Raw genomic sequence first — 22,604 nt, 5'->3', positions numbered from 1 at the left:
GGATTCTATGAACGCAGGCGGCCCCAGCCTGCGCCAAGCCCCAGCGCCTCCCATCCACGAGCCCCTGCGGGCCGCGGGCACTGCTCTCAGCCCCGTGGGACAGGGCACAGCGCCCGTCCCCGCTGCGGAGCACGGTGCAGGCAGGGCAAGAGCCGGAGCCATCCACTCCGGGCGCTGAAGCAGCCGCAGCAGCCCTGCTCCCCTCTGGGCCCGATCTCCGCCGCGGCAGGAAGCGCCGCCTCCGGAAGCCGGGAGCGGAGGGCGAGGAGGGGCTGACGTGCTGGGGTCAGGGGGTGCCCGGTGGCGGGGAGAGAGCTTCGCAAGCCTTCGGAGCATCCCCGCTGCCCGGCCGGAGAGCCCCGCCGCCATGCCCGCCTTCCGGCAGGTCGGGGAGAAGCAGCTGCCCCAGGAGGTCGTCTTCATGGCCTGGTCCCCCAAAAGGGACCTCATCGCCCTGGCCAATAGAGCGGGGGAGGTGAGTGCTGGGGGCCTGGCGAGCCGCCGGTACCGGCAGCGGGAGCAGGGGTCGGAGTTGCTGGGGCCGAGCTCCAGGCCGCGCCTGGCGCTGCCGGCAGGGAGGGGACGAGGGAGGGGCGGCCGCGGCGGGCGGGAAAGCGCAGCCTGCGCCGTGCGCTGCCTCCGCTGTCAGCGAGGGCATAGCGCTCGTAAACACCGAGGGCAGCGTCTCAGTACTTGATTGTCTCTTCCTTTTTTGCTTTCTAATTCCTAAACAGCTGCACTGAGGATGTTCTCGTTGCCTGCACCAGTGGGGTTTCAAACCGCAGGAAATTTCCTGCTTAAATTCAAGCTGTTTTTAAGTTGATTGGGTTTTTTTGTTGACTGGGGGAGGTGTTTTGCTGTGTTTTGTATCACAGTATCATCAGGGTTGGAAGAGACCTCACAGATCATCAAGTCCAACCCTTTACCACAGAGCTCAAGGCTAGACCATGGCACCAAGTGCCACGTCTTGGGGGGTTGGGTTTTATTTGGTTGGTTGGTTGGTTTCCTCGGAGTGTTGCATGCAGTCATGCCTGAAGAGAGACTGTTGTGCTTTGAGGCTGGCACTGCTGGAAGGGTCTGGGTATCTATCCCATGTTGCTCACAGGCTTCTGGGTTTATACAAAGCACAGTTTACTGTTCTGTGTTGCTCCAAACAGTGTCCTGGCCTCTAAAATTATACAGGACTGAATCGCCTGCTTGGAGGAGCAGGTAGCCTGTCCCCTTGAGACACAAGAGTCATTAAAAAACGGTTGAAGCAGTAAACCTCGAATAGTCTTACAGAGTGATGTTCATGGGAGAATGTAGATTATACTTATTGATGTTTTCTGCATCGTGTTTGTTTTGTAGGTTCTACTTCACCGGCTTGCAAACTTTCAGCGGGTGTGGAGTTTGCCTCCAAACGAAAACACAGGAAAAGAAGTGACTGCTCTTGCTTGGAGACCAGATGGCAAAAGTAATGTGAAGTATTTCAGGTCATAATGGTATATAAGAATCCCTTTTAAATGCAGGGGAAGTAGTGGTGTCTGTGGGGTTCCTGTCTGTGAAGGAGATTTTCAAGTAAGCTGTTTGAGGAGAGGTGTGGCTTAATTTTACGTAGGTTTATACAAAGAGTTGTAGGTTTGTTGTTGAAAGCAATTACAAGAAAGATTAAGGTGGATTTCTTTCCAAAATACAGCTTGTCAAGGTATAGGACAGCTTCAGGTTCCTAAAGAATCAGAATATTTTTGTGTGAACTACAAATTTCTTGGGAGAGAAAGAAACTGATCAGGACTGACTCAAGAGCTCAGCTTAGAGCTCTCAAGGACTGTCTGATCAGGACTGAATCAAGACCTCAGCTCCAAAGCTGAACTATAGAGGCAGAAATTGCTCTAAAAATACACCAGGGAAGAATTTAAAAATCAAAAAAAGCTTTTGCCTTCTCAATAGAAATAATGTGGAAATTAGCCTTGTAAACCTGGGCTGGAAATCAGTTATTTTTTTGACTCGGAGGTAGGGGAATAGGAACAACTTTCTTCCATGACATGTGGGTTGGAACTGCACATACTGTGTTGCTATGGAGCCTGAGGAATCTAAGAAACTTAAAGCTTTTGCTTACAGGGAAAGAAGCACTGAAACTTGTGCCTGCTGTGTGCTTTTATGGATGAATAAAGTTAAGAAGATGATGCAAAAGTTGATTAGCAAGTCTTGCATTGTAATTTTGTTGTATTGTAGTAACCTACAGACCTTCCTGATGGACAGCCATCTATATTATTTTGGCCTCAGATCTGCAGGAACTGAAAGCTCTGCTTTATCAGAACTGTTATTAGAAGTGTTAGAAGCATGTTCACTTTAACATGTAAATCAATAATTGTGAAATCATGTCTTTGACCTAAATTTGCCACCTAAAGTATGATAGGAGCTCAAATTCTCATTTGAAATCTACTTAGTAGAATCGAAGTTTGGAAAAGTTTCAAATAGACAAAGAGAAAATTCCACCCAGTACATAGCTTTGAAGACTTTGTTTTCTAGTTCAGTGTTAAGTGCATGTTTTGTATTATCTAATAATAACAAATAAAGTTATTGATGCTTTTGCTTGTCTTTCTCTAGTTTTGGCTTTTGGCCTTACTGATACCAAGAGGATTATTCTGTGTGATGTAGAAAAGCCTGAAAGCTTGCACTCCTTCTCTGTGGACTCCTCTATTACATACATGCACTGGATGGAAGTAACTGAGGAAAGCAGGTGAATCTGAAAGGCCCGAAGAGTAAATTACAGACTCTGTAGTGCCACCTTACTAATCATTGCTGCTTTAGTGTATTACAGGCAGTCATATAAAATAATATAATATATAACTGTGAGGTTTATTTACTGCTTGGCTAGAACTTTCCTTTTTATTTTATTTTTCAGAAGAGACACTTTTCATAGGCTCATTTTTAGTGTTAGCTTGGAGATCACAGGATATCAGGGGTTGGAAGGACCCAAAGAGATCAGCAAGTCCAACCCCCCTACCAGAGCAGGGTATGGTCATACAATCTAGCTCAGGTCACACAGGAACACATCCAAACAGGCCTTGAAAGGCTCCAGGGGAGACAACTCCACAACCTCTCTGGGGAGCCTGTGCCAGTGCTCTGGGATGCTTACAGGAAAGCAGTTCCCCCTTGTGTTGAGCTGGAACCTCCTGTGCTGCAGCTTCCATCCACTGCTCCTTGTCCTATTGCAGGGAGCAAGTGAGCAGAGCCTGTCCCTCCTCTCCTGACCCCCAGCCCTCAGTTATTTAGAAACATTTATTAGATCCCCTCTCAGTCTTCTCTTCTCCAGACTAAGCAGTCCCTCAGCCTCTTGTCATCAGGCAGTGCTCCAGTCCCTTAATCATACTCATAGCCCTCCCTTGGACTCTCTCCAGCAGATCCCTGTCCCTCTTAAACTGGGGAGCCCAAAGCTGAATGCAGTACTTGAGATGAAAGAAGGGAGGGAGGGAGGGAGGGAGGGAGGGAGGGAGGGAGGGAGGGAGGGAGGGAGGGAGGGAGGGAGGGAGGGAGGGAGGGAGGGAGGGAGGGAGGGAGGGAGAAAGAAAGGTGTTTTTTCTGATCCAGTTTACTTTGATAGCAATTAACTGGTTAAACTATAGTAATGTTCTGCTCATCTGTTTTGTTAGAATCAGTATTAGATGTACATCTCTCTTCACTTCTGTTTTCCAGACCTTTAACTCTTGACTCTTTCATGATGTGCCTTTGGTGTGGCGTGCAACCCCACTGGCAATGCTGTTGCGGGTGTGCTTGCTTTAGGATGTCAGACTGACCTAGTGATTGTGAGCTCTGTGGGGTTAGAGAGCTTTTAGCAGCATGTTTGAGCTGGAGGGCTTTGTAGTGCCTTACAGAAACCTCTGATGTGTACCTTATTTCAGTGAAAGAGAATGAGTAAACAAAAGGTGTGTTTTATAAAAGGAGTTGGTGTAAGTCTGGCTTTGGGGGTTCCTACACACATATCTGTTGAAAACACCAATCTTAAAATAGCTAGAAAATAACTGCATCTGAAATCACTCCAGCATTCTGCTGAGGGGGGTAGGCTTATCTGCTTATGGAGAATCATTGAATCAGTCAGGGTTGGAAGGGACCAAGAATCACCTAGTTCCAACCCCCCTGCCATGGCCAGGGATGCCTCACACTAAATCAGCCTGTCTAGAGCCTCAGCCAGCCTGGCCTTAAACTCCTCCAGGGATGAGGCTTCCACCACCTCCCTGGGCAACTCATTCTAGGGTCTCATCACCCTCATGCTGAAGAACTTCTTCCTGACATCCAGTCTGAATCTACCCATTTCTAGCTTAGTTCTGTTCCCTTGTGTCCTATCACTACCTGATGTCCTAAAAAGTTCCTCCCCAGCTTTCTTGTAGGCCCCCTTAAGGTACTGAATCTCATTCTTCTGTCATGTTTAAGGTGTGGGATTAGGTATTGTACTTCAATCTTCCTGTCATTGCAATGTGTCTTCAGTGAAGCTCTTTTGAGGTGCAGGTAGTTTGTACTGCAGGGTTGTACAAGGTTTAAACAGCCTCAATCAGTAACTGGTGGAGACAATGAGGGATTTGGTGGCAAGCTACTGAGCCAGCAGGTATAAAAAAGGTTTTTCAGACTTTATTTTATTAATTTGAGCATATTAAAGGCTCCATAAGGATTTGCTCTCTGATATTTGTCACTAATACATATGATGTCTTGAGTGATTGTTGTAACTCTGAAGTTAGAAAGACCATATCTTCCCCTCACGCCATTTTGACAGCTTGGATAGTGAAGACAGTCTTGCTTCTTTTTTTTTTTCCAGTGTTCTCACTTCCTTTTACAATGCTGAGGATGAATCAAATCTCCTTTTGCCTAAATTACCAGCGCTGCCCAAAAAGTAAGCATTACACAGTAAGCTTGGGAAGGTACAACCTGTTGGAGTTTGTCATTGCTTTGGTTATTCGTTTTCAGTGCTCTCTAGGTGCCTGTCTGCTCTTTGTTGACAATAATTCTTTTGATTTCAGTTACAGTACCACTGCAAAAATCTTCAGGTAAGGAATTGTCATTTAGTATCTAATTGCATTGTTTCAGTCTGTTTTCTGGTGGAGATAAGATACGAAAACCTCAATCATGTGCTTTATATTTTCAGTGAAGAAAAGTCAGATGAGATTATGAAGCTTCTGGGTGATGTAAGGTAAATTCTGTGTGTGGGCTATTGTATTTTTGGGCTGGGCTTGTTGCTGGATATTTTTGAAGATATAAAATAATGGATGAGTGGGTTTACTTTTAAGTTGTTCATAATCTATTTTTTAAGGATCCTGGAGAAAGGATAATGTCTTTTGTTTTCATGTACAAAGATAAAATTCAAAGAATTCATAAAATAAAAAGTAACCATCAGTTTCTGCCTTTTCTCCTCAATTTAGAGGGTTTGGCTAAACTTAAAATGAGTTCTGAGATCAGCTGTATTAGGGTTACTTTAAGCATCTCTAGGAAACACATTAGGAAATGCTGGAGGAAATGTAGCTTAGCAGACTGAGACTGGCTTTGTGGAGTGCCTGTACATTTTTAGGCAGGGTCATTAAAGTCTCTATCTTGTTTTTCCAGTCATTTTCTTTCAATTCATTTCTGTTCCTTACAGTCTCACCACTGAGAATTGTCCTCTTTATTTCAGAGTTTACATCTCAGTTTGTCACTAGCTACTCCTTTTTAAAACTTGATACCTCTTCTTACAGTAGGACCTCCTTGCTAGAAAGGGAAGCTGTAGGTAGTGTCAAGACTGTCTGGATTCTATGCTTCCTCATCCTTTCACTTAATCAAATTTGTTAAGTTCTGTTTTGTCTTTAATGGAAACAGTCTCCTTTAACATGTATTTATCAGTGTAACAAGTAGAAGTTGCAGTTAATTTTCTTGTGTTTTTTTAAAGGGACATATAAAACATTCTCAGTTTTTAAGTTGGAGATAATTATTGCTTACTGTTATGCAAGCAAATGTGTAGTTGAAGATGCATGGATGTATGATAGCAACCTCCCTAACCGAAGTTTAATGTTTCAAACATATGCAAAAAGGGATAGGTCATAGAAAAGCTTTCAGTAAGTGAGCATAATACAGACCTGCCTGTCCTGGACACTACGTGGCCTGGGATTTTGTTGACCTGATTCCATCACTTGTGATTGTCCTTTGCTGCAGTATCCCTTCCACATGTTTGTTGCCTCTGAGGTTTTCCTGAGGAATGTCAGTGAGTGACTGTGACAAACTTTCTATGGAGTTAGAATAAACTCAAATGAGTATAAAAACAACTTTCTAAGAATGCATTGCAGTCTGTAGGCTGTTGCTAGAAACTGTAACTTTTTTGTTCTGGAAGGTATAAAATCAGTAAAGAAGGATTTTTGTGCCTGAACTGTGTAAGTTTTTTTTACCTTGATCTGTCAGATAACTTTATACTTTATATTCTTTCTGTAAATGTTAGAGTGAAATCTAAGTTAATTTGGCAGCAGCAGTGCAATGGTTCCTCTTGTTCAGTGGTTCTTTAGAGGATCTTTTTGTACAGGGATGGAATTTTAGTGTCAAGAACTAGAATTTGTGTCAGTATGCTCATCAACACTTCCTTGCATTTTTACAGGCTTAATGCTCTTGTCCTTGGTGGCGGCTCTGGGTTTATTGAGATTTACGCTTATGGAATGTTCAAGATTGCTACAGTAACTGGGGTAGGTTCTGTTCCTTTCCGTCATTTTTTCTTCATAATATACCACACTGCAGCTGAATTGAATGAAAAGATACCTGTGCTTTTGCTCACGCTTAAGTGAAACTGGCTTGCTGAATTTTGAAGACAGGAACAGTTGTTGTCTCATGTGGTTACCACTGGAAGGAAATTCTAACTCTGGTGATTCTAACAGCTGTTTTCAGATGAAAGAAAGCTCAACATTAATCCACAGTACAAGGAGTGTTTTTGTTGCTCCTCAGTAGCTGGAAATTCCTCTTTGTTTTCACATGTCACTGACCACAGACCTCTGTATGGGAATCACACGAAAACATCCAGATTGGATAAGCCTTTCAGGATCACCAAGTCCAACCTAGAACCCTACTCTACAGGATTCACCTTAAACTGTATCCATAAGCACCATGTACAAACCACCCTTAAACACATCCAGGCTGGAGGACTCCACCACCTGCCTGGGCAGCTCATTCCAGTCCCTGACCATTCTCTCCGTGAAAAACTTTTTCCCAATGTCTAATCCAAACCTCCCCAGTGTTATCTTGAGGCCATTCCGCCTTGTTCTGTCTCCAATTACCTGTGAGAAGAGCCCAGCAGCAGCCTCTCCACACTGTCCCTTTAGGTAGTTGTAGACAGCAATGAGGTCTCTCCTCAGCCTCCTCTTTTTCAAACTAAACAGCCCCAACTGTTAGATGTGTTAGAGCAGTAAATGCGTCTGAAAGGGAATGCAAGGTGTCATTAACTGCTAAACTGGATTCTTTCAGGTGGCAGGTTCCTGTCGTGGACTGTGTTTGTCCAGTGATTTGAAGTCCTTATCAGTTATCACAGAAATCCAAGACACTCCTGACAGCGAAGCAGAGATAACATATTTCCAGGCAAGTAAAATGTTTTCAGATGTTCTTTACAAGTAAATCTGCTTTTTAAATTACTTTCTGGTAGCTTTATTGCTTTCCCATTATTTGCAGGAAAAAAGCTAAACCAGAAACCCAAAATACTACTTCCAGCCTTTCTGCATTTCACCCACGTTTAGCCTGTGGATTTCTGTTGGTGTGCACTTTCACTGATGAGACTGATAATGATGATCTGAGGAACTCTTTTGGAATATTACTTTAAACATAAAATTCACTTATTCATTTGCAGTTATTCAGATGTTCTTCATTCTGCACACAAAGGCGCAGCCTCAATGCTGTTGATTATCCAGTCTGTCCAGAACAGTCAGGCTTAAAACTATTACTGTTAGAACTCCCAAATGAGGAATCTTTTCCAGGGATTTGTATAGGTGTATTAAAAATATGTCTGGCCCCTTTGAACAAAATCTATCTCCCTCTTAAAATCAGCTTTAAGGAAATGAGAAATGACAGTTTTTCTGTGCATCCTCTTAGTTTGTCTTGATTTCTGTAACCTAAAATTTCTTAAAAGACAAATCATCTCCTGCCTGCTGCTTGGTTTGCTTCTTGTAGCTGGACACCAGTCTACTGTCAAGTTACTTGCCTGAGGTAACTCGAATGGCCCGGAAGTTTACTCACATTTCAACTCTGCTACAGGTACAGTGGTGTTGTCACATCCTTTTAATATCACAGTTCTCACAGGCTTCAGTGTTCCGAATGCGAGAGAAATAGATGCTTTACAGTAGGAAGTTTAAGTTGGTTTTAAGAAAGTGTAGAGCTCCCAACTTGGAGAAGGACCTGGACTGTAAGTTGACCATGAGAGAGCAATACACCCTCGTGGCCAAGAAGGCAAATGGTCTCCTGGGGTGCATTGAGAGTATGACCAACATGTCACGGGAGATGCTTCTGCCCCTCTGCTCTGTTGTAGTGAGGCCTCATCTGGAGTATTATGTCCAGATTTTGGCTTCCAAGTTCAAGAGAGACAGGGAACTACTGGAGAGGATCTGACAGAGGGCTACCAGGATTATTAAGGGCATAGAACATCTCTTTTATGAGGAAAGGCTGAGAGCTGGAGCTGTTTAGCTTGGAAAAGAGAAGGCTGAGAGGGAATCTGGTCAATGTTTGCAAATACATTAAGTGTGGGTGTCAAAAAGATGGAGCCTGTCTCTTTTCACTGGTGCCCAGTGATAGAGTGAGGGGCAACAGATAGAAACTGGAAAGAAGGAAGTTCCATCTCAACATGAGGTGCACTGGAATAGGCTGCCCAGAGAGGTTGTGGAGTCTCCTCCTCTGCACACTTTCAAAACCTCCCTGGATTTATTCCTTTGTGGCCTGTCCTAGATGAAACTGCTTTGGCAGTGGGGTTGGACTCAATGATACCTAGAGGTCCATTCTGTGAATTTGATAATAAAATACTGTATAATATCTATGATATATCCTCCCTTTGCATCATGATGCCCATTGTTTGTGTGTGTTTGGAAAGGGACAGGGGAAGGAGACTCATGTTTCTCTCTGTCACAGTACATAAGGCTGTCACTGACATGCATGTGTGAAGCCTGGGAAGAAATCCTGATGCAGATGGACTCAAGACTAACCAAGTTTGTACAGGTACTGTAGGATTAACCATTCTGTTGGATAATAAACACTTTCTGCAGTAGTTTTGTCACTGTTGTCTTGCTGCATGGCTTAGGAGTGTTACACAGAGTGCCTCCCGGTTAACAGTCACTTCAGCTCAGAGGCATCCTAAGAGTTGTTGTGTGCTCTCCGACCACAAAGCTGAGGACAATCAAGCAAGATTGTCTTGTGATACTTCTGAATTTTATTTATTCAAAGTTATTTAGAAGTTATAGTTTTCAGCTTGCACAACTGTTGAGCAGTTCCTTTCTGTTCAAGGTTGTGCTCTTTGTGCTGGTAGAGCCATGATTAAGATGCTCTTGGATTTGCTTAGATTTTGTGTTTGTTGACCATGGATAGAAGCTAGTTACATTTTTTATTTATTTAAAAAGACATCCTTGGTGATGACAAACTGCTTAGAGTTTTTACTGAGTAACATAATTGGAATACTGATCAAATGATCAGTAGTCTGCTTTCAGCACTGAAGGATGTGAGTGAGTTTTCCAGTATGCTTTATTTGAAATGTTTGTGAGATTGTTTGGTAGCCTGGATTTAATCTCTTCACCCATCTATTTCAATCATTTTGACTGACAGGAAAAGAATACAACCACTTCTGTTCAGGATGAGTTTATGCAGCTGTTGTTGTGGGGCAAAGCAAGGTAGTTTAACTGTTGTTTTATCTGAGTATACATTTGCATTTGCTATTGAAATACAAAATCAACACATTTTTGGCTCTCTTCCCAACCCTTTCAGTCTGGAACTTCAGGCATTACTAATGAACCAACTGACAGTAAAGGTATGTTCAATATTTTCTAACATATTAAAATAATCTATTTATTAATCTATCTCTTAACAGAACATTATTTCAGGGTTATATTTCTCTTTTTTTTAACAGGGTTTAAAAAAACTTGGTCAGTCCATAGAGTCTTCCTATTCCAGTATACAAAAGTTGGTCATAAGTCATTTGCAGAGGTAAGTCAGGGACTGTGCAGTGAATTGCAGATAAAATAGCATGGTGTGTGCTTTGATAAAAGACATTGTGCCATGTTGGTTGTTCTTGGTATGTAGGTGTGCTGGTGCACAGGCTGTGATCATGTCAAGATGTACTATTTGCCTGTTGGGTAATGGAGAACTGTTGGAAGTATTTAGAATGCTCTCCAGGACAGATCACCTGCACCTGTACATCACCACCTGGTGTGTTCATAGCATGGATTCAGAATATTCACACCAACTTCCTGTGTTGGTTTAAATCATTAGGACAATATTTGCTTTTCTGTGAAGTGGTACTTTAATCCTTACATGCCAGACCACCTCATAAAGCTGTCCACTTTGCACATTAAATAAGTACAGCGAAATAGTGAATATCCAGAGGGTGACTGAAAGATTGTACTTCTTTGCTTTGCCTTTCTAGTGGCTCCGAAGCACTGTTGTACCACTTGAGTGAATTGAAAGGAATGGCTTTGTGGAAACAAAAATATGAGTCTCTGGGATTAGATGCATCTGGAATTGAAGGTACAGTGGTGTGTGTGCTACTTACCTGCTCTGATTTCACTTTCGAGGCCCTAATAATAATGGTTCGCTCTTTCTGCAGAGGCTATTACTGCTGTTGGTTCTTTCATCCTGAAAGCAAATGAGCTACTTCAGTAAGTAGAAAGTCTGGACAGTTCCAAAAACCTCTCTGGTAGGTCTTGTGCATAAGAGGAAGCATGTGGCTGGGAATAGGGGAGTCTGGGAGAGCAAGACTCCTCTGCTGATGGTGAGCTTTTATCTTCTCAAAGCATCTCACAGATTTCATACCCTAAGAACAGTCTTACATTGGGCCTTTTTTTAAAGAGTTGACAATGCTTGCCAGGCCTCTCTGTAGTCAAGGTGGGACTCAAGCCTGGAGCAGCTTGTGATATTTAAGTCTAATTTGTTTTCTTGTCTCTTACTCAGAGTTATTGACAGTAGTATGAAAAACTTCAAAGCATTTTTCCGATGGCTCTATGTGGGTAAGCATCCAGTGTCTGTTTTGTGTTGTAAGCACTGAGAGGTCAGCAAGTAATGAAGCCAGTCTTAGCTACAGGCATTTATTTATTTCTGACATAGTAAACTTCTCGGAAATCTAAAAAGGTACAGTTGATGAGGCAAGAATAATTATAATATTAAACACGCAGATCACAGATTTGATAGCTCTTAATTAAACTTAGTCTGTGTGCAGTTGGGGTTGTATGTACTTAACCTCTAGTATTACTCCAAACTTGTCTGCTCCATGAGTGGTTTGCTGGTCTCCACTTGAAGAAATTAAAGGGCTGTGTTTAGCTTGCAACAGATTTGAAGTATACTTTGTCACTTAATTTTGCTCTTAATTTCAGTCTCAATTCATAATTCTTTGTCCCAGACTCTTGCCTCTGGCAATATTTCCTATTTTATCATCAGTGTCTTATTACATAGCCATGGAATATTAAGAATATTAAGACAACCACATTAATGTTAATGCAGTAAGAATATTTTTTTCCCCTAAGCCATGCTGAGGATGTCAGAAGATCATGTGCTTCCAGAGCTGAACAAGGTAGTAGTAACATCTGCTAATATGTGGCCCTGTATCTGTGTTCTTGGCTTGAGTGCAAGGTGAAAGACTTATTTTTGTTCCCACACTTAAAGAATAGTGTCTGGAAAAGGCAATGCCTACAGACTCACACTCATTTCTGTCTCACATGAGTTGCCTTTTCTGATTTCTTGGGCTACTCTCTTTAGTACACTGTGTGAGAACATGAGACCTCTGTTTATAGCAGCTCTTATTGTGCCATAAGCGTCTGCCAGAATGGGATTTGAACATCTTTACTGATGCTCTGCTAGAGGAGATGGAATACATCTGGTGTATCAGGTGTGCAGGCACCATCACACTGTGTTAAAGCACTCAAGGGCAGAGGTGTCTTCCAGAGAGAAATAGACAGGCTGGAGGAATCACAGAATGTCAGGGGCTGGAATGGACTTCCAAAGCTCATCCAGTCCAACCCCGTGCCAGAGCAGGGTCACCTAGACCAGATCATACAGGAATGCATGCAGGTAGATTTTGAGTATCTCCAGAGAGGGAGACTCTACAACCCCCGTGGGCAGCCTGTCACCCTCACAGGGAAAAAATTCCTCCTCACATTTAAATGAAACTTTGTACGCCTCGGCTTCCACCCAGTGCCTCTTGTCCTGTCATTGGGCGCCACTGGGAAGAGCCAGATAGGACAGATAGGGACATCCTGAAACTCAACAAAGGCAAATGCAAAGGTTCTGTCCTGGGGAACCATTAACCTGCAGTTGCACAGCAAGACCCCCACTGAGTGGGGAGCAGCTCTGCTGATTTGGGCTGTGGGCTGTTGGTGGATGCAAGCTGGGCACAAGCCAGCAGTGTGCCCTGGCGTGAAGGTGGTTAAGAGTAGCCAGGACTGTATTAACAGCATGGCCAGGAGGTCAAGAGAAGTAGTCACTCTCCTTATTCAGGACTCATCACATCTGGAATACTCTCTCCAGTTTGAGGCCCTCCTGTAAGAGACAGACAGGAATAAACTGGGATGAGTTCAGCAGAGGGCTCCTAAACAGGTTGGAGGCTGGAGCACTTTCCTTGCGAGGACAGTTTGAGGGAATTGTGCAGCCTGCAGAGCATGTGTTTTGTGCTCACTGAAATATGGTTTTTATCCTTTTCTCACTTTTTTTTTTCCTTTTAGATGACTCAAAAAGATATCACATTTGTTGCTGATTTCCTTACTGAACACTTCAACGAGGTGAGTTCTGTTGCTTTGCCAACTACAGCATCTGACTCCTTTTTTGCTGCCAGGAGTTGAATCTGAAGAACTTCATAGTAAAATAATTCAGTCATCCTATTGTACACTCTTAATTCTTTGAGTTTAAAAAAATGTTTTCTCTTGCTTTATTTTTTTCAGGCACCAGAACTTTACAATCGTAAAGGAAAGTACTTCAATGTGGAGAGAGTTGGCCAGGTAAAGAAGCAGGGAAAGAGGATATAGGACAAAATCTTTAGATGGAGAAGCTTTTAAAGCTGTGCCAAATTTCTGTTTGTCCCTTTTACTCTGTGTTGCAACTTCCATCAAAGGTGGAGGAAAATACTGTAATTGTTTTCCTCTTTCTTAGGAAAAGGAATGCTTAAAAACATATTTTACAGCATGTGTAAGGTAACACACTACCTTCAGTAAAAGGGTGAAGTTTCTTTGCAGCCAGCAGTAGCAATGTAAAACTGCAATGTGTTTTTTGTCTTTAGACAAACTGGCTTTCAAAACAGTGCTGCTCACACTTGGTGTGAAAATCAGCTTCTTATGGAAACATCACTGTGATCAGCCTGGAGAAGAGAAGGCTTTGAGGAGACCTTGGAGTGGCCTTCCAGTATCTGAAGTGGGCTACAGGAGGGCTGGGGAGGGACTATTTATAAGGTCTTGTAATGACAGGATGAAGAGTGATGGGTTTAAACTGACAGAGGAGAGGTTTAAACTAGATGTTAAGAAGAAGATTTTTGCAGTGAGGGTGGTGAGGCACTGGCACAGGTTACCCAGGGAGGTTGTGATTGAAGATTTTCAATCACATTCTGTGATTCTGTGCTCCACAACCTCCCTGGAGGCATTCAGGACCAGGTTGGATAAGGCCTTGAGCAAACTGTTCTGGTGGGAGGTGTCCCTGCCTACGGCAGGAGGGTTGGAACTGGATGATCTTTGAGGTCCCTTCCAACCTAAACCATTCTATTATCTTAGGTATTTAACAGCTAATTTTCCTTCTTGTTTCTAGAAGAGATGGAATGTTTAGTTTTAAGACTAGAACATAAATTAAGAAGCAAAATTTAAGGCTCATGAGGGACAACGTTAGAGGTGAATTTAATGTTCCTTGTCCTTAAAATTCAGTCTCAGCAATGTCTGTTTCTTTTGCAGTACTTGAAGGACGAAGACGATGACCTTGTATCACCACCTAATATAGAGGGAAACCAGTGGTTTAACTTCCTTAAAAACAGTACTCATCTTAAAGGTAAGTTCCCTAGAGGTGCTGCAGTCAAAAGTGAAGAATGAATCACAATTGTATGTAGAATGTAAGAAATGTAGAAGAGTAATCTATTTTGACCTGCTTATGAGTTATTTCTGTAGTGCTAGTCAGAGGTCTTCATCTGAGTAGAATAAACCAGATGTGCCTCATTATTTTACACAGTTTTCATGTAGCTGTTTACCAGTCAGTCACTGTTTTCTGAGTATTAGGAGTTTTCCTCCTTTATAGTGAACCAGTCTCAGAAATGTTGGCTTGAAAGGAATCCCAGAGAGGTTTAGTTTAGGAGATCTTTATTCCAGTTCAAGAAAGTAATCATTACACTTAGATCATACTTAGGGGAAATTCTTAGATTCGTAGAACACCAGGTTGGATGGGACCTCAAGGATCATCTGGCCCAGCCTTTCAGGGTAAGAAAATAGATCAAATGAGCTGGTCTAGCACCCTGTCAAGCTGAGCCTTGAAACTGTCTAATGTAAGGGAATCCACCACCTGCTGCCTTGGGAGTTTATTCCTACCTTTAATAGTGTGAATGGTGGAAAAAAAATTTCTGGCATCCAGTCCGAATCTCCCCAGCAGCAATGCATGTCTGTGGCCCCTTGTCTTTCCCATGGCACTCTTTGTAAAAAGGGAGTCTTCTTACTTGTTCTCTTTCACCAGAGTCTAAGAATATTTTGTCAATTAGTGGTGAAAAAGAAGTGAGAAACTTTATCAAGCTGATGGTGAAAAGGATTCCTATTTAACTTTGGAAACCATGGACTGTAAAATTTCTGTAGCATCAGCTGTCTTGTAATGGAATTTGCTATAGCTGCCTTTTTCTGCTGATATAATTCAACAAAAAGGGGGTCTCCACTGGACTCATTCCAGTTTGTTACTTTAACTTTATGTTTCTATAGCCATACAGGTGCTTTTTTAAAATTACCTTTATCTGTTTACAGAAAGTCCACTTCTGTTTCCCTACTATCCTGAGAAATCACTGCATTTTGTCAAGAGGCAAATGGAAGGGGTCATTGACCAGTGCTTGCAAAAGCCAGCTGTAAGTCCACATATATATCATATAAAGGATAGCTTTTCCTGTAAGGGGAGCAGTCAACTGAAGCCAGCAGTCACTCTTAGCAAGGCTTGAAGTTCTACTCTTTGCCTTTTGGTGAAAGCTTCCACTCTGCCAGGGTGTCCCAAGCCTTTGGCTATGGGGGGGGATTTTTTGTTTCACATCTTCTGTTCCCACATTGGTGGCCTCTAACATTAGTTAGCTTGGTGTATGTGCTGAGTGCTAGATAACTGTTAGCTGACAATACATTGGGATATAAATTATGAAGAAATGTCAAAAAAATGTTATCAAGTGACAGGAATGTCTGCATTAGGCATTTTTATTCCACTATAGATATTACCATAGAATCATAGAATGGATAGGTTGGAAGTGACCTCAAAGATCATCCAGTTCCAGCCCCAAGCCATAGGCAGGGACACCTCCCATAAGAAAAGGTCGCTCAAGGCCTCATCCAGCCTGGCCTTGAACATCTCCAGGGAGGGAGCAGCCACAACCTCCCTAGGCAACCTGTGCCAGTGTTTCACCACCTTCACTGTAAAGGACTTCGTTCTAACATCTAGTTTAAATGTCCCCCGTGCCAGTTTAAACCCATTACTCTTCATCCTGCCATTACAAGACCTTGTAAATAGTCCCTCCCCACCCAAAATATTGGCAGATTTTTCTTCCATGTACTCAGATATCTTTGGTTGGTAGTGTTTGGATTTGGTTTTTTTCCCTTAAAAACGTGTATAATTATAAATAATGCCTGCATTTTTTGGCCTGTTTTCATTGTTTGTTAGGATGTAATTGGCAAGTCAGTGCATCAAGCAGTCTGCATGTCTCTTTACAGAACTTCTCACAGGTATTTCTTTACATTGTCTATAAAGCTCAGATACACAATATTACAGCAGAATTTTGTAAACTGGGTTTTTTTCTTCCCTTTTCAGTGAAGATTCCTCTCCTCAATTATTTAAACTACCATTTCTGTAAGTATGCTGCTAGTCCTTCTTCTGTGGCGTTTACCACAGAGCTTACCATTGGAGCTAAATTTTCATTTCCTTCCCCTACACTACAGGTGGAATGATAAAACATCCAATATACATTATGTCCTCTTCACCATATTAGAAAACTCTGTTTCTAAAATACACATTTTGAGGAGACCTACTGACACTTCTAGGTAAGACAGAGGGGGAGAAGTGCTTTGTGCACATGTAGGCAGTTTTACTGCTGAAGATACGATGACACCTTTGTGGGTTTGGTCAAGAGCTGCTGTTGATAAAATTACAGCCTTGTGGAATAGTTTCTTTCCTAGCACCTCCTTCATTGACATCTAAACCAGTCTAAACTCATTTTCCATGAATTTCAGTAACAGGTAACTTAATGGACCTGAGACTAAGACAACCGAGCCAAAAATTCAGACAATAACTGTATCCCACAAGCCAGACACAGTTTGCCCATTTCATTCCATTTTGCTGAGGGGGAGAAGGCATCAAAAGGTTTCATAATTTGGAGGTCTTAGCTGTGTATTGTGCTAAGCTTAGATAGGCTTACACCATCTCTTACCACAGCTGGTGTGAGAGTATGGATTCTCTGGGAATGGAATTGGTCACTCAGTTAATGAAACTCTTCTTCTAGGTCAATCAGTAATGGAATTATAGCAGTGGAGTTTGGAAACTTCTTGACCAACAGTATAAATGAGAGCTCTGACTCCAGGTCAGTGTATTTTAATTTTCTTCCAGATCTGCAGATAACTAAATTGAAGATCATTTCTTCTAGTGTTTGGTTTATGTTAGGTTACCTTCTCAACCATTATAGTTCGGCTTTCACCCTGCAAGTTGCTGCTTCAGAACTGAAATGGTTTGTAGTCCCTGGGTGAATCAATCTGTTAGAAATGGCAGAGCTGCAGGGTCATGGGCATCTTATTTTGCACTTCATCTAAAAGTCATCTGCAGTAGGGCTCACTCTGAACTACTGAATACTTTTTTAACATCAGTGCTATGAAGATTGAAAGTATTTTAGTTCTGCATTCACTTCTATTCCTTGATGCTTTCTAAATTGTTTTCTTACAGATGCTACAGTTGCTTAGATGCACACTTCTATGATGATGAAACTGTAACTGTAGTTCTGAAGGAGAGTGTGGAACAAGAGGAGAAAGAGAGAGTCTTGGCTCAGCTGCCTTTATCTTCAGTGTATGCAGATGAGAACCAAGACACAGAATTCATCTGGGATTCTACTAAAAGGTACTGAAAAGCTCAGCAAATCTGAAAGTGTAAAGCTGAAAAGCAGTTTAAACAAACACTCTAATTGTGCAGTTACTGATATTTGTGAGTATTTCAATGTCAAAAACCTTTTTGTGCCAGGAGAAGTGGGATGGGGAGATGAAAGCTTCCCGAACACTCTGTTTTGTGGCTTTTTGAGGAATTGGTTTTGCTTTTCTGAGGCTGAAATGCTGTCTGGGTACATGGATTTCAGGAAATGGGAGAACTAATTGAAGAAACACTGAGGAAACCAGAAGGTTTTTTTTTCTGCCCAGAGTACTTAGGATGTTTTCAGCACATTTGCTCATACCTCTGCCTTGTAATAAGAAGGTACAAGTAGTTCTTCATCTTTCCCCGGTCTACACAACTATTGCCAGCTTAGCCTTGGAACATCAGAGCTGGTGCCTCTCCCTGTGTTTAACGCAGGAAGAGGAGAGCATCTCGGGGAAGTGAATACCCAGACAGAGAAATGGCCAATGTAGTTCAGGCAGTGAATCCAACCCTTCAGTAGTTGTTCCTTAGCTGCTTTTTCTTTGTTCTCTGTTTGCCTCCCTAGTGGATTGCTTAAGATACATCTTTACCCCCAAACAAAGGGCCATACTGAACTGTAAATATTAGGGGCTTTTGTGCCACAAAGGAAATGTATATTGAAGAATGAAGAGAAAATATTGAAAGCAAGTTCAAACTAATCCTGCCCACTGTAATTGGTAGAGTTCCTTCATTCAGTCTTCTGTGAGTGGGAGTAAATTGAAGTGATACATCTCAGAATGGTCATGGAGGCCAAACTTGTGTGTATGTGAACATATTGCCTCCACGATTTTGTTCAGAAGCTCCTCTTCTTGCAGAGGAGAGACCTGAAGTAAGTCCATCCTCATCCTCCTGCTGTAGCTGTTACTTGTGGGAAGATCAGGCTTCACTCTCCCTCACCTGCTGTAATCTTTTACTTTTTCAAAGTTCAGCTGAGGTGAATGCTTTGTCTCCACAGTTGGATGCCCTGCTCTAGAATATAAGTATCAGTGTTCTGATGCTTCAAATGCTTATCTGCCTGGTGCATGTGATGTAATCACCCTTAGGCATAATGAATCAGACTGAGTTTTTTAATTAATGCTGTAATTGTGTCTTTTGCACTAGCTTTGAGTTTTTCTTCTTGCTGTGTGCAGGCTGGATGAGCAGTGTGGTGAGGTACCCACACATACTGTCTTCCTGGAGAGTCAGTGGAGAGTGCTGGAGAATATGAAAGCTCAGTATATTTCTGTAAATGGCATTAGGAAAGTTTCCTGTGTGGTAAGTAAACTCCCTGTGAGCAAGCCTGTAAACAGCAAAAGCAGTATGCTGAGGCTGTTTCTGCTGATTTAGTGAGTTGTCAAAACCCTTTTTTAACAAAGAGACTGTTCTCTCAGTCTGTTATAAGTGTGTCAGCATTCAGCCATACCTCTCTCAGAATCACAGAATTGTCAGGGTTGAAGGGACTCAAGGATCACCTAGTTCTAACCCCCCTGCCATGGGCAGGAGCACTTTCCACTAGATCAGGTTGCCCAGAGCCACGTCCAGCCTGGCCTGGCTGGATGAGACTTCCACCACCTCCCTGGACAACCTGTTCCAGTCTCTCACCACCTTCATGATGAAGAACTTCTTCCTAACATCCAATCTAAGTCTCTTCTCCTGTAGCACTGATCATATATATAGAATCAAATGAAGCTTCACAAGCAAGGGCAAATCCGGATGAGGCATCATAAATAAGCAATACAAACCTCTCCTTCATCCTGTAATTGCTAGGATATTTTCACAACAAGCCTTAGAATGAGCCTGAGGTCCCCTGTTATTTCTACCAGAAAAGGAAGAAAAAGCTTCTTTAATCACCTTATTTTAAAATACATCTGTACAGAACCATAGAATCACAGATGTGCCAGGCTTGGAAGGGACCACAAAGATCATCCAGTTCCAATCCCCCCTGCCGTGAGCAGGGACACCTCACACCAGATCAGGCCACTCAGAGCCACACCCAGCCTGGCCTTAAACATCTCCTGGGATAAAGCTCCCACCACCTCCCTGAGAAACCCATTCCAGAGACTCATCACCCTCATGCTGAACGACTTCTTCCTAACATCCAGTCTGAATCTGCCCATTTCCAGCTTTGTTCCATTCTCCCCAGTTCTATCACTACATGACATCATAAAAACTTCCTCCCCAGCTTTCCTGTAGCCCCTTTCAGATACTGGAAGGCCATAATGGGGTCTCCTCAGAGCCTTCTCTTTTCCAAACTGAACCACCCCAAGTCTCTCAGCCTGTCCTCATAGGGAGAGGAGCTCCAACTCTCTGATCATCCTTGTGGCCCGCAATATGGAGTAACTGTTACAGAACTTAGCAGATGTACTTGCTTTACTTCTCAGCCTGCTGAGATGTAAAACAGTTGCTAAGTTCCCTGACGCCTCCATTTTTCAAAGGTATCTATTTTTCAAAGCTATCTATTGACATTTTAAGTGATAATGGGAATTCTATTTAATAATTGAAACTTCTTAATGTCTCCATAGCTGAGTTCAAATCTCCGTCATGTGAGAGTGTTTGAGATGGATGTCGAGGATGATGGGGAAGTTGAGGAAGAAGAGGAAGAAGAAACAACTCAAACTGCAGCTGGGGACCCTGATGAGCTAAATCAGTCTGCAGATAACCAGGACAATGTGTGTGGTGCAGCTGCTGAGGAGCTACCTGATGAAACTGAAGAGCAAGAATCGAGCCTGGATCCTTGACATCAGGTTTTTGTACTGGTGAAGGACCAGGACTCTACTTTCATGCTGCTGAGATGATGGATGTATCCTGTCCTTACTGGAGCAGCTGCAGCAGGATGCTGTGTGTCAGAGTTCTGTGCTCGACAACGACTCTGTGTTCTCCAGTATGTGTGTTTGATCCTTTTTTTTTTTTCCTGGCACTTGGTTTGGTATGAACCAAATTTCTTTGAGAGCTTTTCTATCGGCAGGTTTTTGTTGCAAGTGAGGAGAAGAATAAATATGCTGCAACAGAACCCTCTCAGCTTAAACCTAGCCTGGTCTTCTTCCTGGAAACTTTTGCTTCAGGTCTAACTTTTCAGAACTGTCACACTAGAGTGCTTGGGAACAATTGCTTTGCTGTGCTCTCTGCTGAACAGTTTTAGTCCATGGGCACATGGAAATCTGATCTGTTCTGCTCCTAATTGTTTCTAAATTTGTGTTAACCCCAGGTATGTCCTGTGCAACAGGGACCTGCCCTTCAGAAATCTCCCTGTGGTTTTACACTGCATCTTTCTAGGCCAGTCTTGGGCATACCTGAGTCAGTGGAGGGTTTTGTTTCTGGCTTGGGTGAGTACCTGTGCACATTCTGCATTTTACAGTGGTGCAATATGAATGCACCCAGTTTAGGTCAGTGCTTCTGAAAGCATTGCTGGTTCCCTATGTCAAGTCTTATTTTGTTACCAGACTTCTGTAATAATAAATGTCAGTAATGTGTTTTCCAAAGGGTGACAGGAAATCACAGAATCATAGAATCAACCAAGTTGGAAGAGACCTCCAAGCTCATCCAGTCCAACCCAGCCCTATCCAGTCAACTAGACCATGGCACCAAGTGCCTCATCCAGTCTTTTCTTGAACACCTCCAGGGATGGCAACTCCATCACTTCCCTGGGCAGCCCATTCCAATGCCAATCACTCTCTCTGTGAAGAACTTCCTCGTAACATCCAGCCTACGCCTCGCCTGGCACAACTTGAGGCTGTGTCTCCTTGTTCTGTTGCTGGTTGCCTGGCAGAAGAGTCTGACCCCACCTGACTACAACCTCCCTTCAGGTAGTCATAGACATCAGTGAGGTCTGCCCTGAGTTTCCTCTTCTGCAGGCTGCACCCCCTCCAGCTCTCTCAGCCTCTCCTCACAGGGCTGTGCTCCAGGACCCTCACCAGCTTCATCACCCTTCTCTGGACACGTTCCAGTATCTCAACATCTCTCTTTAATTCAGGAGCCCAGAACTGGACACAGCACTCAAGACCAGTGCTGAGTATAGGGGAAAAATAACCTCCCTTGTCCTGCTGGCCACACTGTTCCTGATACAGGCCAGGATGCCATTGGCTCTCCTGGCCACCTGGGCACACTGCTGGCTCATCTTCAGCCTCGTATCTACCAGTACCCCCAGGTCCCTTTCTGCCTGGCTGCTCTCCAGCCACTCTGTCCCCAGCCTGAAGTGCTGCTTGGGGTTGTTGTGGCCAAAGTGTAGAACCCTGCCCTCGGCCTTGCAAAATCTCATCCCGTTGTCCTCTGCCCACCCATCCAAGCTTGTCAAGGTCCCTCTACAGGGCTCTTCTACACTGAGCAGATTGAAATGCTTGGTGCCAGAAGTTTCTCAGGGTTTTGATGGGTGCTGGACATGGTGATCTGTCTTGGCACTTTGATCTCTCATCCTTTTTTATGCTGACTGAAGGCACATTCAATTTTTGTTTTTTCTGCAGGGACCTCTCATTCTTTGATGATAGTTTTGTAGTCAAAAGAGCTTTTATGTTCTCACTAAGTGTACACATAGTCCACTCCATAATTCTAATACTTAGGTCTGTAAGAGTTATTTCTTCTATGATGTCTGCCTGGTTTGTATGTGCTATTTCTAGTTTTTCAAATGTCTGGGGCAGCTATTATTTTATTTTCTGCTGCTCACCTTCTGTAATCCTTTTCCAGACCATTTTGTTCCATGCATTTTCTGCCTGATGTCCACGACTTCAAAACTCACCACATGGCTGTGTCTCTACTTCAGGCTGTCACCAGCTGATGGTCTTTTCCTTTGCAGCCTGGGTGTGCTGTGGTACCATTGCCTCCCCATCATGTTTTCATTGCACATTTGCACCTCCCTTCATAAACGACCACTTCAGACACTCCAAAAGACAGGAGATGGATGGAGAGAAATGGTGAAGCAAAGCTTGATGTAGTTAACTGTTTCTCTCTGCAAACACGTCCCTTTGTGTAACAATACTTGTAGCTGATCTGAATGCTGCTTGGCTTAGAAAAACCTGCTTTGAAAAACTTTAAGCTCATACATAAAGCTTGACAGAATGGAAAAGCCTTTTCCATAAGTGTCCAGGCTGGTTTCTATGGCCTGTGTGTAGTGATAGAGACCC

The 22,604-nt window shown here is 43.1% G+C and overlaps 1 protein-coding gene across 1 annotated transcript; it reads left to right on the top strand.

Moving 5' to 3' along the window:
• Positions 1-272: 272 nt before the first annotated feature.
• On the top strand, positions 273-20,515 carry ANAPC4 (anaphase promoting complex subunit 4). Its single transcript, XM_064151321.1, has 28 exons — positions 273-475; positions 1,348-1,453; positions 2,587-2,719; positions 4,790-4,864; positions 4,992-5,018; positions 5,117-5,161; positions 6,587-6,671; positions 7,444-7,554; positions 8,140-8,223; positions 9,088-9,174; positions 9,775-9,839; positions 9,934-9,976; positions 10,076-10,152; positions 10,592-10,692; positions 10,772-10,823; positions 11,116-11,171; positions 11,685-11,731; positions 12,879-12,935; positions 13,095-13,151; positions 14,088-14,181; positions 15,132-15,229; positions 16,024-16,085; positions 16,171-16,209; positions 16,299-16,400; positions 16,859-16,936; positions 17,293-17,463; positions 18,642-18,765; positions 20,013-20,515. Exons 1-28 carry the CDS (start codon positions 368-370, stop codon positions 20,226-20,228), a joined length of 2,400 nt encoding a protein of 799 aa, XP_064007391.1. The 5' UTR covers positions 273-367; the 3' UTR covers positions 20,229-20,515.
• Positions 20,516-22,604: the final 2,089 nt, after the last annotated feature.

This window comes from Pogoniulus pusillus, chromosome 11 (assembly GCF_015220805.1).
Source record: "Pogoniulus pusillus isolate bPogPus1 chromosome 11, bPogPus1.pri, whole genome shotgun sequence".
Lineage (NCBI taxonomy): Eukaryota > Metazoa > Chordata > Aves > Piciformes > Lybiidae > Pogoniulus > Pogoniulus pusillus.
The sequence above is the reverse complement of the archived record's forward strand: the minus strand, read 5'-3'. Positions and strand labels throughout refer to the sequence as shown.

Coding starts and splice junctions, on each gene's coding strand:
- ANAPC4 (XM_064151321.1), top strand. CDS start 368: ATGCCCGCCTTCCGGCAGGTCGGGGAGAAGCAGCTGCCCCAGGAGGTC. Junction 5,019..5,116: donor ACCACTGCAAAAATCTTCAG/GTAAGGAATTGT, acceptor TTATATTTTCAG/TGAAGAAAAGTCAGATGAGA. Junction 8,224..9,087: donor ACATTTCAACTCTGCTACAG/GTACAGTGGTGT, acceptor TCTCTGTCACAG/TACATAAGGCTGTCACTGAC.